General features: G+C 40.1%; 1 protein-coding gene across 1 annotated transcript; it reads right to left on the bottom strand.

Annotated features, from left to right (window-relative positions):
- Window positions 1-981: 981 nt before the first annotated feature.
- Window positions 982-16,250, bottom strand: LOC131248122 (ras-related protein RABH1b). Its single transcript, XM_058248187.1, has 6 exons — window positions 15,892-16,250; window positions 14,986-15,056; window positions 13,435-13,523; window positions 12,450-12,561; window positions 1,532-1,622; window positions 982-1,419 (listed from the first exon to the last, which is right to left on the bottom strand). Exons 1-6 carry the CDS (start codon window positions 16,009-16,011, stop codon window positions 1,273-1,275), a joined length of 630 nt encoding a protein of 209 aa, XP_058104170.1. The 5' UTR covers window positions 16,012-16,250; the 3' UTR covers window positions 982-1,272.
- Between the last annotated feature and the right edge of the window lie 348 nt (window positions 16,251-16,598).

Below are 16,598 nucleotides of genomic sequence, written 5' to 3'. Positions count from 1 at the left end.
AGTTCATCGCAAAAGTCAACATTCCACTTTCTACTCCATCATTAGGTTTTGTCTTTACGTTTTACGTTTTCAAACGCTTCGGCTACCCGCACGTGTCAATGTGTCAAGTGTTCTCAAGATCGGTTCGTTCATCATATGGATCTAAACATTCCCTGAAGCCCTAAGCCCATATGGTCATAGGGTGGGCCACATACAGAGACAAGATGTGAACACTGATTGGTTGTTCGCAACGGTCCATTTTCTTCACACATGGCCCACCTGATGGACTGAATAGCGAGAGCGGATTAGGTGAGACCCCCGAGGTGGGTGGGACCCCTGACTATGGGGCCACCGTGATGTATGTGACTACATCCACGCCGTCCATTCATATTGAAAGATCATTTTAGGGCATGACACAAAAAATGAAGCATATCCAAATCTCAAGTGGACCATAATACAGGAATTAGTGGTAACCGACCCTTAAAAACTTACCGTGGGCCCCAAAAGTTTTGGATCAAGTTGATATTCGATAGTTGTCTGGTCTCTTCATCCAGATCTTTGCGACCTTATCAACAGTTTAGATGGCAAATAAACATTCCGGTGGACCCCATGAAGTTTTTAATGGTGGGGATTAAATCCTCACGCTCTCGGCCCACTTTCTAATCCGGATCATCACCACTTTCCTTCCAACCATGACGTATAGGTCTAGCATAATCCAATCAGTGCAATTTTGGGCCATGGTCCATCCGCAGTTGGGCCACAATCCGGTTCGTCTTGAATTACCACAATTTTGGACCGCATGATGCCTGTCCGAAGAAGGTCAACTGTTATGTGGGATTTAGAGCTGAAGACAAGGACACCTTTGCCGGTTGGATATTTGAAGTTGGAACTGCAACTCAAACAATGGTTACAAACGACATACACCTAATCCTTGCTCTGTTTCTCATTGCTCAGAAGCTGCGACTGGATTTGAAATCAGCCACCATCGTCCTCTAGAGAACCTGAAAAACATTTGCATCCTGAAGATCATTTGCATCAGATTGTTAAGGTTTCTTCAAAAAATGCTTTTAAGAATTTTAGTTCAACACAAATATAAGGGCTCCGGCTGCAGCAAACCCTGCCAAATCTTTCATATCAAATAGGTTCTTGTTCTATAACTTCAAATATACATTTCCAAGGTAAATCTCGCCAACTGCCTAGATGGGTGCCAAAAGCTGAAATAACAAACTCTGCACAGATGGGAATGTGAAAATGAAGCAAGAAACGAGCGGGTGATGAAGATGTTAACCGGCATTAACATGAGCAACCTCCCGTCTGTTGCTGTGACTGAGATGCATTTGAACTGGTTGCCTTCAGATTGACGTCAACCATGTCTTCTTGCTTTGTTGAGGAAAGAGTCTCCATTCCTGGCAGTGCCGCGGCAATCTTCCGAAAGAGTGCCTGAAGAAGAACATTTGTTTGTTTCTTATTTCCGGCTTTAAATCCGAGTGAATTTCTTGTTGGGATGAAATAAATAAATATGTGAAGGGAAGATTTAAGGGACAGTCTGCACCTTAATATTGAAGCCTGCTTTGGCACTTGTCTCGATGAACATGACGTTGAGATCACGGCCTTTGGCTTCTCCCTCCTCTATTGAGACTTGCCTGTTGCATCATTCATATGAGATGATAGGCACAACAAATAGGACCTTGCTAAATACCAAATTGAAAGTTTTCCTTTTCCATCATGACAACAAGAAAAGGCGTGACAGAGGAATTCAGTAATGGAAAGGGAATTAACCTTAAGAAAGGATTCTAGAATTAAGAAAATGTGGAAAAGATGGGACCTGTCATGCCACAGGAACCTTGTTTTTAATTCCACAACTGTTGGGTTTAGGAGCTCCAATTCTTACGAAGGATTAGTTATGGTAATTGTTTTTAAGCGTTTCTAAGAGTTTGATCTCTTAATCAAACACTATATATATATATATATATATATATATATATATATCTGTGTGTGTGTGTGTAACAGTTACTCCTTTGGGTTTGACACTGTCCATTACCACAGTGGAGAAGAAGAAAGTATACTGGGGAGAGATGGAAAAGAAAAAAAAAAAAAGAGCATTTTTTGTGAGATTCTCTCTCTCATCCTCTAAATCTCTTATTTACAATCACTTAAAACCCTAAAACATAAAAACGTAATGGAAGGACCCTGTGGAAGTTGATAAAATAACGTGATCCACAGACCCCCTAAGTATGCATTCCCTTACTCCATAACAAACCCATAACGATTGCTTCCTGATAGTAATGAAGAAACCAAGCAATAGCAGAGATGAAGAAACACCAAACTAAACAATGTTTTGCATACAAAGTGCATCTAGAAAGGAGGAAAAAGATGTAAGTGCCTATTTATTGTTGGAAGATGAAGACTCATATTTCCAATAAAACTAAAACAAATCTTGAAGAGAACTAATAAAGCTTCAACATTTTGACCAAAATGCTTGCACCACAACAATATCTAAGATTAAGAAGTGTAAACATAAATGAATCATCATATTTCCCTGAAACAAAGAAATTATGTGCCAACATCAATAGTGAATGAAATGATATAAGCTGGATGTGAATAGTGGAATTATGTGCCAACATCAATAGTGAATGAAATGGGAAGCTGGATATGAATAGGCACTAATGAAAGCTTAATATCATAATACTAGTACAAACTTGCAAATATCCATTGTAACAACAACATTCCATTTTTCGAAAGAAAACATTCAGGCAAGATATGCATATGCCCAATACGTGTGCAAGACAACAGTGACTGCATATCATCATCATGGCCTTGTCCCAGTAATATGGGGGGCTATGACAAAGACACAGGTATTATGGGAGGGGACCTTTGATTTATAACTTTTTATTTTAAACTATGCACATCCTACTGATAGTTTTTTTGAGGTTTTTTTTATAGAGCAGGCCCTGTAGTTTCTGAGATTTATAAATACCTCTTGCGGTTTCTGATATTTATAAAATCCCTACTAACATTTGCTTATATTTAAAAATACCTCCCACACTATCTTGCTGTTAACATCTTTTGGATGCCCCTTGTGACAACAGGAAAAACTAAAATTCCATCCACTTTTCCCACTTCCCCACAAGCAACCCACTAAATTCAATATCTCCTTATTCTCTATGTGAAAGAGAAGAACAAGTATCAAAGATGTGTGCATGCATTGCACAGGTAACAGATTCTGAACATTTATCAGGCAAATAAATGACCCTGGGATCCAAACCAAGTATCTGGTGGGCCAGACCATGGATAACCATACAAAGGTAATTCTTGTGTTGGAGATCCTATTCATGTGGTCTTCGGACCATCGCTATATATTGTCATTAACATCTATTTTCAGGCCAGAAATTTCATCGTTAAGAATCTATCATTTTGGAGATCTTCATGGGGCTTCGGACCATCGCTATATATTGTCATTAACATCTATTTTCAGGCCAGAAATTTCATCGTTAAGAATCTATCATTTTGGAGATCTTCATGGGGCTTCTTCCACTATTCATGTGGTCTTTGGACCATCGCTATAAAGATCTTCATGGGGCTACTTCCACTATTCATGTGGTCTTTGGACCATCACTATAAGATCTTCATGGGGCTTCTTCCGCTATTCATGTGGTCTTTGGACCATCACTATAAGATCTTCATGGGGCTTCTTCCACTATTCATGTGGTCTTTGGAACATCGCTATAGTGTCATTAACCTCTATTTTCAGGCCAGCAATTTTATGGTTAAGAATCTATCATTTTGGAGATCTTCATGGGCCTTCTTCCACTGTGGAACCCATCAATTCAATACCGGATCACCTAAACATAGGTCACTCGTACAATATGAGGCACGTATTTTCTGTGTGTGTCCTCAGGTGACAGCCCCAGTGTCTGCAATTTGGGGATATGACTAGTGCTGATACTCGGTACCTTCTTGTAGTGAGAATTTATACCCACTAAATGGAGCATGTTCAATGTTACTCTTGATAATCCTCTTTCATTTGACTTTTCAGTCCAAAAATCAGTTCACATCAACTCCCTACCAACCCCATTTTTCAGACTCCTACCCAATGTTAGAGTAAGTGATGAGGACATCAGACCCTTCAAAGTTTATCAAAGACGAAGGCGACCAACGAATACATTTTGGAGATCTTCATGGGCCTTCTTCCACTGTGGAACCCATCAATTCAATACCAGATCACCTAACCATAGGTCACTCATACAATATGAGGCACGTATTTTCTGTGTGTGTCCTCAGGTGACAGCCCCAGTGTCTGCAATCTGGGGATATGACCAGTGTTGATACTCGGTACCTTCTTGCAGTGAGAATTTATACCCACTAAATGGAGCATGTTCAATGTTACTCTTGATAATCCTCTTTCATTTGACTTTTCAGTCCAAAAATCAGTTCACATCAATTCCCTACTAACCCCATTTTTCAGACTCCTACCCAATGTTAGAGTAAGTGATGAGGACATGAGACCCTTCAAAGTTTATCAAAGACAAAGGCGACCGACGAATACATCTTTATGGCTCGATGATGGTTCGTATCACAACCAAGGGGGATTTTGAAGACCATATACGTGTCCCTGGATTAATTGAAGGCCCCACATTAGGAGGACATACGTGTAGGATGAGTTCGAAGACTGATCTATTACGCATGATTTTTTTTTATTTTTTTAAGAAAGCTTTGTTTTGTACATTTTTTTTCTTTTGTTATAGGGGTAGTTTAGTCATTTTCTTTTAAATCCGAATTTTATAAATAGGGTGCTTTCTACCATAAACCTAATAATGGTTTTTTAATGAAAGCTTGGTGCCTCCTTCCCCTCTCTATCTGTAGTAAGTTCTTCTCTTCCCATAATCTTTTCTCTTCTTCTAACTTCTATTTCTAGCCCTCCAACCTTCTTCTTCTCTTTCTATGTCTAGTCTTTTTCTTTATTGCTATTAACCCTGAAAATCTGAGAATTGATCCCAACCCTCTCAGATTTTCCAACCATCTCTATTCCAGAAATCATTTGATTTTCTGGACTAGAGAAGCTGCATTGATTATTGGATTAAAACCATGCAAGAACGGGAGGTCTCATCCCTCGCCGAATCCAATCCATACATGATTTGAATACAGTACTGCAGGATTATGATGATGGTTTGCAATTATTGCATGTTCCCTTTATTATCATCTTTACTATGATGTGGAATGTGAAAATTTCAATTGATTTGCTTAGTTTATTTCACTGGATAATTTTTGCGCTCACACATGCATTCTAGTTTAGACCGTCCTACATCAAATTTGGTATCAAAGCAAGACATCAAAATGCTAATAGAAATGAGATGTATATGAAAGATGAATGTAATGCAGCTAATTATTCAACCCATGAAAAAGGACCCCACGATATGAGATCTCTCATGGATTTCCTATTTCCTGTTTACAGCCATGCATACAGAGACAACAAACTTGTCTCTAATTCGTCAAAAACTATCAGCTGTTTAAATTGCAGTTTAGAGAAACACTATGGTGATTCTCTCAAGGAGAGATTCAAGAGGCAATTACTGAAACGTGTGATCTCGGCCGCTCATCAGGCAAGGCCCTATGTGACCACAACCTAGCCAAAAAATCAAGATGGTCCACTCATCAAGTGGGGCTAAAAATCAGGCAAGGCCCTATGTGACCACAACACACAAGGTGGTGATGAAAAGAGTTTGACACTAGTAAGCAAACAAAGAAGGGATCGGCCTTGCGAAGAACAGAGGCTTGTCTATTGATAAGGCGGCATGCAATGAGCACCGCATAACTCCAGAAACATTTGGGACCATTCATGTGTATTGCAATTCTTCCATTTAGCCGCTCCATTATGTGGTGAGATGTATGTGCATGAGGTTTGGTGTGTAATTCTACGTGGGGATAGATGTCTAGAAAAGAGGATGACATATTCAACAACATTATTTGTTCTAAAACAACGTATTTCCCTTTGATATTGATTACAAATTTCTATATGAAAACACTCAAATATATAAAATAATTTCGAACGATCATGCATCATGTAAACCCATGTCATGCAAGAAAAATCATCAATGAAAGCAACAAAGTATTGGAATCTATGTAGATTAGAAATCCGAAGGAGACCCCAAATATCAGTATGTACCAACTCAAAAGGGAAAGAATTGGGTTTCAATGTATGAGGAAAAAATCTTGAATGACTATATTTGGACAACTTACAAACTTCAAGATTTTAACACTAGATAAAGAAGGAACTAACTTATGTAGTGATTCAAGAGAAGCATGACCAAGATGGATATGTCATTGTGAAGGAGTTAGAGAACCAGTTGAGAAAAGAACAAAATCCACGCTTCTTAGTTCAAAGTAGTAGCGGTCATGCAACTCACGTCCCCCACCAATCACCGTCTTTGTTTTGAAGTCCCGAAAACACGGTGAGATAGGATAAATAAATAAAATTTGATCAAGCAATTCAATGATTTAGTAAGCTTACTAAGAGATGGGAGATTCATTGAGAATTTGGAAACGAATAAAATGGAACCTTAGAAAAGGTAAGACGGTCCTTTTGTCGAAGATGGGTGAAAGGGATAAATTGGCCAAAGAGACTAGTAAATATGAAAGTGAAGAGTCTGAGGATGAAAGAAGTAGAGTACCTATCATGTAATCTGCAGCCCCCGAATCAATCACGCAAGGGGGCTAGAGATGACTACCAGGTGATGAGCTAGCTCTTCAATAGTATGGAAGAGCAAATCTATCATAATGTGTTGTATAAAGATAGTGCAAGGACATATGGGATAGTCTCCAACAACTTTCTTCCACAGAGAAAAAAATCCAACATCTATATGACATCTTTCACAAGTTTCAACCCATTAAACAAGGAGAAAACTTACATGAGCACTGTGCTCATTTTCGCGGATTGGCCAAAAATGAATGGACTCTGCATCATCCCTTCACACAAGATTTGGGCCAGCGGAAGCGACAATGTGAAGAAATTCTATTAGATTTATTTCTTGCAAGTGCCATACCATATTTAGATCCTGTCAAGGCTCAGACTCTCGACAGGTGCGAACACTAACTGATGTGTTCACTATAGTTCTATGCATCATAACCCCCACCTCCACTCCTGTTCTATCTTTACCCTCTAACAATGTTGCCCTCTATTCTAATGTAGACAATAGCATTAGGGGGGTCACCCACCATTTAGGGGTGGTCGTGATCGCGCAAATGGACAACAATGCTATTGTATATACGACAAAAAGAACAACCATACCATCAACTAATTATAGGAGTTGATGAAGAAGACTGACACTACTATGCCTCCTCAAGCCAACCCTACAGTATTTCAAGATGAGAACTCACCTCTAGGCACCTCTATGACTCTCTCCCTTGTAGACTTAGAGAAGCTACTCGGCCATGCCTCTATCGTGGACTCCACCACTGGTGCATCCACCTCTCTTGCAACATCAGGTAATGCATCTGCTGGATCATTCCCTCGGGCAATTGATTCGGGAGCCACAAATCACATGATAGGTACACCTTCACTCTCTCCTCAAACTCTTCAGTTTCATGTTTCTCAGTCTCTTTGGATGGATTCATTTCATTCGTCCTTGAAAAAAAAGAATGCCTCACCTTGTGCACAGTTCAATTTACATACTGTTTTATTCGTTCACAAATTCTCAATGAATCTCTTATCTGTTAGCAAACTTACTAAATTAGTGAACTGTTCAATTTACATACTGTTTTATTCGTTCACAAATTCTCAATGAATCTCTTCTCTGTTAGCAAACTTACTAAATTATTAAACTGTTCCATCTTTCATCTCATTGTGTTTTTCAGGACCTCACAACAAAGGCAATGATTGGTAAGGGGCATGAGCTACATGGCCTCGACTTCTTAGAACTCAAAAGCATAGATTTTGCTCTTTTCTCAGCAGATTCTTCAACTCTTTCACAATGACACATCAGTCTTAATCATACTTTTCTTGATTCAGTATATAAATTAGTTCCTTCTTTATTTTGTGTTAAGTCAATAAATTGTGAAGCCTGTCAATCGTCCAAACATAGTATTTCGACCTTTTTACCTTGTACATTGAAACATAGTTCTTTATCTTTTGAATTAGTACATTATGATATTTTGGGTCCTCTTCGAATTTTTAATCTACATAAATTTCAATACTTTGTTACATTTATTGATAATTTTTCTCGCATGACATGAATTTATATGATGCATAATTTGATATATTTATGTGTTTTTGTACGAAAAATTGTAATTAATCTCAAAGGGAAATACATTTTTTTAGAACAGATAGTGTTGTTGAATATATGTCATCCTATTTTACATACTATCTGTCTTCATGTCAAATCATAACCAAATCCCGTGCACATACATCACACACCAAACCTCTGTGGAATGTCCTACTTCGGGAAAGCGAACCGTTGGTTGTCAAAGGGTCTACACTATCAAACACTAACCAGATGACTTAATTTAGTGACTTAAAGCAAGCCTTGTTCTCAAGGGATACACTCAAACTGCAAACTTTCTCTTCTATGATGAAACTGAACTATATTCGAGTGTTGATTTTCAATGCAGCTAACAGGTCCTACCCACTTTATCAACTTGATGCGAACAATGCTTTCCTCAATAGCGATCTTTTTGAAGAGGTGTACTTGGAGCAACCTCGATTTGTTGCTCAAGAAAAGATCGGAAAAGTTTGCAAGCTGAGGAAAGCAATCCATGGGCTGAAATAATATGCCCATGCGTGGTTCAAAAAATTTAGCTATGCTATTTGAACTTTGGGTTCCTTCGATGCATGGTCAATCATTTGGTTTTTGTAAAACATAAATTCAATGGAGTAGTGGTCTTAATTGTTTATGTCGACGATATTATCATCTCAAGCAGCAACGAAGATAGAATCATTGATGTTAGACGTCACATTCATAAACAGTTCCAGACCAAAGACCTCAGTCCCTTGAAATGCTTCCTACAAATTAAGGTAGTGAAATCCAACTCTGGAATCCTGGTATCCCAAAGAAAATATATACTTAACCTAGTTGAATGAGACGGGGTTGATTTGGGGTGTAAGCATTGTGACACTCCAATTGATCCAAATGTGATATTGGCTAAGAGCCAGGGGGAGCTTCTTGAAGATGAGTAGTAGAAGTACGGTAGGCAAGCTCATATAGATGACCGTTACGTGTCCAGATATCTCCTTTGCATTAGGAATGGCCAACAAATTTATGCACCAGCCATACACTCATCACTGGGATATCGTTCTTCATATTTTATGCTACTTGAAGGTTGTAACCGGACAGTGTCTTCTCTATAGAATGAATGGACACCTCCAAGTCATGGCTTATGCATATGCAAACTAGCCTGGGTCCACGACAAACAGGTCTACCTCCAATTACTACCATGTTCATAGTGGGCCCTGCTTGATCAATGGTACTAATTTTACAGATATGTGCCACATCTCGTGCATGAGATATGACTATTGATACCTCTCAATCCATGTTTTAGCCTAACCATAGGATTTAGGACACCTATAGCTAAACTTTAGATTTATGACACAATAAGAATGTAAATGAAGATGGATCGTCTCCATCATGCTAATCAATGACATTGACCATCTAATTTCATTTGTTGAATTTAGATAGCAACATGATCTTTACCATCGATTTAATGGCCACGAATTGGATAGGATTTATTCAATTAACATGAAATTGGAGCGTGCATTGTCCACAACAGAGCTTACAACTGGATGTTGTGGATTGATGTAAGTGTCGTGTATGGTGGATGAGTAACCTCTATTATGAGGTGGGGAACAATCATTATAGTCTTTGTTCTTTCCTCATCTCCTTACGTGAGCTATGATGCAGTGCTAATTCTTAGCACTCACTAGAGTGTGAATTCTTACAGGCCCAATGGATCACCTGTGATCACAAAGATCAAGGAATAGGAAGGTCCACCTTGGATTGAACATGATGCAAGAATAACCATGATACGATAATCAAATGCATATAATTAGAGGCACGCAATCTTACCATCCATTTTGCAAATCCTTATTTGAATGGCTATGATCCCTAGATCAGAGTGATATTAAGGCCATGAGCAATTGATGGTGGATGCCTCCTATCCAATGGGCTGCCACCATAATTCAGGACCACATGGACCAAATATTTGGGCCTCAAATTGTACAAGTGGCCTACATTTGGGTGATCTAGGCAATTAAAATAATGGGTTCCATGGTGTACGGATCCTCCCACAAAGATCTCCACAATGGTACAAACTTAGAATCGTTGGCCTGCAAATAGAGATTAAGACAAATGCAATGAAAGTTCGAAGATGATGAATAGGTTCTATAATACAGGAATTCTCTTAAATGGTGTTGTCCACGGTGTGGTCCATCAGATGCACAGTTGGATCTCAGGGTCATTGTCCAACCTGATGGATGGTCAGGATCTCTGACACGTGATGTATGCACACATCTAATGGTCAGGATCTCTGACACGTGATGTATGCACGCATCTCTAACACCTGTTTTGCCCTTTCACCTAGGGTATGTGGAGACTTTGAATTTAGTTGGTTGCTAGCAACAAAGTGGAGGGCACTTTTTCTTTACAGTGGTCATTTCCCATGTCTAATACAATGGCATCCAATGGAAAGCTGCAGTTGTTAGCAGAAAATTAGTGTGGGGGGTATTTATAAATGTCACCAAATGTTAGGAGGCTATCTATAAATATCTGAAACTACAGGGAGGTATTTGTAAATGTCAGCAACTGCAGCAGCCATTTTTTAAAAAAAGCCTCTTTTATAGATAAAAACTATAAATAGTAATCCGTTTCTATCCGCATACATCCATCGTATGCCATACATCAGGATGTCATCTTGAGTCATACCACTAAACCTATACAGTGGTTCTATCCTAGTACGCTGCTGCAAACGTATTAAACCACATAATGATCTTTTTAAGGACAAAATGACAGAAGAGTTCCATGCAGGATAGCTGGAGCAAACTACCAAATGCATTTCATCAGAAAGAAGCAACAGACTATACATGTATCCTGCCCATCTTAAAAGGCATTCTGAAAAAAGAAGCTTTCATCAGCAAACAGTACCACTGAAAAGATCCCTCCCGCCTAACCATGCCCTCACCCCAATCAAATAATAATCACAAAAGAAACAGAAGGTGGAGCAGTAGAGCCTTCCCTTGCATTTAAGTTTTCAGCATGCACCGTAAACAACATCAGCAAAAATAAAATAAAATTGGGAGATATATAATGCAGGGGCATTTTCACACTGGGCTCGAGTGGGGTCGCCTGTTGGATGCAGGGGCACACTCGGGGTGGGTGACTCATGCGATTTAGGGCCCACGGGGAAGGTCTCGTGTTCAAGACTCTTTACCAGGGGTGATTAATGCGCATTTCACACCGGGCTCAAGTGGGGTAGTCTGTGGGATGCGGGGACACACTCGGGGAAGGCGGCCCATGTGTTTGGGGCCCACGAAGGGGCTTCGGCCGAGGTCCTAACGCATGAGATGTGGGGCCTGGGCTATGAGATAAAGGGATTAATTGGCCATACTCTAACAATTCAAACTTTTAGAGCAAGTGGTTAATTGTCCTGCATCAAATTGGTATCAAAGTGGGAGGTCTCGTGTTCAAGACTCCTCACCGGGGCTGATTAATGCAGGGGCATTTTCACACTGGGCTCGAGTGGGGTCGCCTGTTGGATGCAGGGGCACACTCGGGGTGGGTGACTCATGCGATTTGGGAGCCACGGGGGAGGTCTCGTGTTCAAGACTCCTTACCAGGGGTGATTAATGCGCATTTCACACTGGGCTCAAGTGGGGTAGCCCGTGGGATGCAGGGACAAGCTCGGGGTGGGCGGCCCATGTGATTTGGGGCCAACGAAGGGGCTTCGGCCAAGGTCCTAACCCATGAGATGTGAGGCCTGGGCTATGAGATAAAGGGATTAATTGGCCATACTCTAACAGTTCGAGCTTTTAGAGCAAGTAGTTAATTGTCCTGGATCAACATACTTTCTATTCGACAAGCTAAATAGATAAGGCAGATGATTGAAAGGAAAATCCAGTAGTAAAACAACATTGGTGCCTAGCCACTGCTACCCACTCATATTCATAAAAGACCCGCATCAGAGGGCAGTTGCATAAAATTTTCTGGCAGCAACTGGAAATAGTATCATCCATATATACTTTCATATCACTTCCTAGAACAACTACGCGATCCTTGGGAATGGAGAAAATGAAAAGAAATGGAAACTTGGGAAAATGGTACCTTCACATTCTCATTTTAACTAAGCAGGCTGAGATGCCTGAAAGTCTAGTATTCTTGTTATTTCTTGTCCAGTTGCATACTAATAAAAACTTAGAGAGAGAGAGAGAGAGAGAGAGAGAATGCAGCAGGTGACCCAGTCAGCAAATTGCAGACCTTATTACTTACCTTTTGTCCACAAGGTCGGTTTTGTTCCCAACAAGAACGATGATGACGTCACTGCCACGCTCGGTGCGAACCTCTTCAATCCACTTCGAAGTGTTTAGGAAAGATTGACGGCCTGAACCACAAAAGAAAAGGCCCAAGGTAATCAGCAAAACTTCCTCAGGAATAAAAGTCTGATACCCAACCAACGAACTGGAATATTGTCGACAAAGCAAATTACATGAGAAACTTGGAAAACCAGAAGTGAAAATGTATTGTGTAGAATAAGAGCTAAAGGCATGAATTTACAGAAAATGAACTAGTATGACAGGAACATCCAGCACAGTTTCTTTGCAAACAGCTGTGGAGCTGACCATCTTTGCAAACAACTATATGATGTGGGGTGACCATAGGGAGGGACACAGAGCCACTAGCGAACACAAGCATCCAAGTATTCAATCAAGTGCATATCACAAGCATGCCTGCCGTTTCTATTTAGGAATATCAGCTTGAAAATATAGAAGCCAATGGGCTTTATCATCATCTTCTTCTTTGTTTCTCCCGGCAATTTGTGGTTGGATATTAAATGGTAGATTGGCAATTTTTTTACTTACCTGCTGCCCACCAGACATCAACCTTCCTCTTAAATTTAGATGAGATTTGCTTCTTCTTTTTAATCCTCTCAGTGCGGAAGCATTATTTTATGAAAATGTTCAAAGAAAAAGAAATAAGAAGAAGTGTTCTTTTATGATTGGTAAAGAGTAAATTTTATTCAAGAAAAGGCAAAGGAGGTTTACGCAAGGGGAAAGGAATCCCCACACACAAGGGAAGCTCTTGAAACACCAATTCTGCCTCAGGATCCACTTCCCACTCAAGGTGGGAAATTTTTTTGGGTCAGAGTAGAAGCTTTTGGCTATTAAAGGTTCAAACTGTCACACGGATGAGCACCTTAAAGAAATAGATGAACTGACACATGAAACTTCCGAACTGAAAACAAAAGGTTACTTACTTGCAACATCGTAGACGATGACTGCAACAGAGGAGTCCCTAATGTAGCTTGGAATGAGGCTCCTGAATCTCTCCTGTCCAGCTGTGTCCCTGATGAAAGTTAAAATGTAAATATAGTGTACAACTACTGTAATAAGTTAAAACATTTCCAAAAAGAAATTTATAATTAAATACTTGATCAAGTTAACTACAGATGGTAACCATTCTGCTCATAGGTGAAGCCTCGAGAACCTAGGGACTTGTGCTAAATTACCCATTTGTTTCACAACTCAATGGGGACGAATAATTGTTTATGCCTCCAGTCTCCTACATTATACGTCATCACTATCCTTTAGAAATATGCCGCCACAATTGGCCAAGAACTGATGCAATCATATCACCAGCCTAACGTGTGGGCCCCTCATGATCACAGATGCACACCCCATGTGGCCACATGTGTGAGGAGATTCAAGTGTCAAATCACTTGATTCTTGAGTAAGTGATTTTTGTCATTCTTAAGGGAACTGGCCAATACAATACAGATAGTATGAACCATGAAATCTACATCAATAATGACTCAGATTCAGCCCAGCTACCCCCAGGTTCGTCAACAATGCATATTCAAGGTTTGCATGCCTGTTTCAACACGACCACTAAATCCATTTTATTATTTAAACTCACTCTCTCAAGGGAATATTGGTAGAAATACAATCGTTTTTATCACTCTACGATCCAGATTGCAGCACCCCATGATATCACAGCTACAACAACGTTGGTGAGTTTACGCCTAGGCATGCCTCGAACTAGAAAGAAGAGGCAACTCCCATTTCACCATTTCTAACCAAGCAAAATCCTCTCCTTACCAAGTCCACTACTTAACCAGAAAACATCTGATAACAGGATGTCATAATAGCAAAATTAAACTTAGAATGAACAACTCAATACTTTATCAATCCAACTTCCCCCTAATTAATTGATGTTATCACAACACACTTGGCCTTTTCACAAATCAATGTTTGTCAGGTGATTCCTCCAATCAGGACACTGAAACACTTGAGGAAGCAGGCTTGACCAATGAAAGAAAATGCATAAATGTCTACGATGGCACATATCCATTCAACTGAGCAGGACATGGTCTGTGGTTCAATAAAATCATGTTTACTTGAACCCTTTAGTTACGCATAAACTCAGCAAGTCACTGTATCTGTTACAAAAAATCATGCAGCGATAGATATATGTTTGCAGAAAAGAGCTGCTAGTAAAGAGAAATGATGATGAACACGCATGAAGTAATTCATGGGAAAATGCCATCAGGGTACAAATGTTCCAGGCCGCCCATCAGGTAGGTGCAAGTTGCCTCTCCAATCTCTCCTCTCACGAATTTCCCTCACTACTCACTTGTACAATAAATAGTGCCTTATACTTTGCATGTACAACATATACCATCATAAAATTGATAGTAAGAGGCTAAATAAAGCATATCAATAGTCATGAGATGAAAAATAATGTACATCAATGTATCATGAGCGACTTGATAAAATATATCAACAAATCATGAAATTGATAATCTCACCAGAGTTGCAATCGAACAGTCCGATCCTCAAGATACATGGTCTTTGATAGAAAATCAATGCCAATTGTAGCCTGCCCATCAAATTTAGCAATGCATGAGCTGGAGACCATATAGCTATTATCAAATCAATCACATGAGCATAGCTACATGTAGCACAAAGGAAGAAATGAATACCATAGATTGCACTTGCCACATATTTCATCTCACTTTAGTTTAATATCAATTACATATTAGAGATCTATATTTAATCCCTACAACAACAACAACAACAAAATGGCATCTAATACATAATTATGATTCAATAAAATAAGATGAATTCATTTTTAAGTGGCAACCCAACAAGCCTTTGGATTTGAAAAATCCCCACAATTGTCATAACTGCTCTCTCCTCCTGTCTAAGAAGTGGCCTTTTTGAAAATCCAGGTTGCCAAACACAGTTACTAGATTCCACAGCATTGAAAATCCAGGCCGCCAAATACCTCTGACAAAATGAAAATCTCACGGACTGAAAATCCTGGATTTGGATTCTTAAGTTAAAATTCAATTTAAAGGTGCCAACCGACCCTCAAGCCACCATAAACACATTCAGGAAATATCTCAAATGCGTCCAAATCAAAGAAAAGGAACGTTCTGATTCCGAAATTCCTAAAGTGCAACATTACAACTAGACGAACGCCAGGAAATTCAAGATCCAGATCCGCCGCAATCCAATCATTCCAGAAACCCTAATAAAAATTTTTGTCCCCGAAAACGAGGAATGCAGGAAAAGGAAAGCCGTACGAAATTCTAAAACAACAGATCGAACTCTCTAGAAGAAAGTAGAACCAGATCTCGTCTACAAGACTCAAAGATCGAGAATACACCGAAGGATGGTGTATATTCGATTCTTGAAGGGGAGATATATACCTGATAGGTGTTGTCGAACTTGTCGTACATGAAACGAGTGATGATGCTGGTTTTTCCGACGGACTGATCGCCCAAGAAAACCAGCTTGTATTTCGCCAGAGGAGAAACCGAAGGAGCCATTTTCACACAGAGAGAGAGCGATCGACGATGTACGATTACAGGCGGAGGATCAAAGAAGCGCCGTAGAACGAACGGAAATCTCGCCGGAGAATTCGAGAAGCTGCCGTCGCTGCGAGAAGACGCGCAGGCTCCAGAAGAGTGGATCTATTTCGGAGATTGGACTCCTGTGGAAACTCGCTCTTTGGAGATTGACGGAGGTCTTTGTGGCACGTGTGCTTAAGTTGATGCGTGCGTGGAATCTGCGGTGTGCGGCCCACCAGCCGTTACACTCTTCCGTAGGTTCACGCTCGTACTTTAAATTTGAGCGCCTGGTCGACATTTTTCAACCGTCCATGTTTTCATACACTGCGGCCCACCTGAGGGGAGCGGATAAGGTGTTACCCGGAAGTGGGTGTTACCCTTACCGTGGGGCCCACACTAATGATGTGTTGTAAATCCACGCCGTCCATCCGTTTTCCAGGCTAGTTTAGGACCTATTTCAAAAAATTAAGCAGATCCAAATATCATGTGGAACACGCGAAAGGAAACAGCGGTGAATGGACACCCACCACTAAAAACTTCCTGGGGTCTACAGTAATGATCAGCTT

The sequence above is a fragment of the Magnolia sinica genome, chromosome 6, assembly GCF_029962835.1.
Source record: "Magnolia sinica isolate HGM2019 chromosome 6, MsV1, whole genome shotgun sequence".
Classification (NCBI taxonomy): domain Eukaryota; kingdom Viridiplantae; phylum Streptophyta; class Magnoliopsida; order Magnoliales; family Magnoliaceae; genus Magnolia; species Magnolia sinica.
The sequence above is the reverse complement of the archived record's forward strand: the minus strand, read 5'-3'. Positions and strand labels throughout refer to the sequence as shown.

What these genes read in the sequence shown, in the direction of transcription:
- LOC131248122 (XM_058248187.1), bottom strand. Translation starts at nt 16,011, where the DNA reads ATGGCTCCTTCGGTTTCTCCTCTGGCGAAATACAAGCTGGTTTTCTTG. An exon ending in ACTGTTCGATTGCAACTCTG is followed by an intron (nt 13,524 to 14,985) that starts GTGAGATTATCA and finishes AACTTTCATCAG; the next exon opens with GGACACAGCTGGACAGGAGA. An exon ending in ACCGACCTTGTGGACAAAAG is followed by an intron (nt 1,623 to 12,449) that starts GTAAGTAATAAG and finishes ATGATGCAACAG; the next exon opens with GCAAGTCTCAATAGAGGAGG.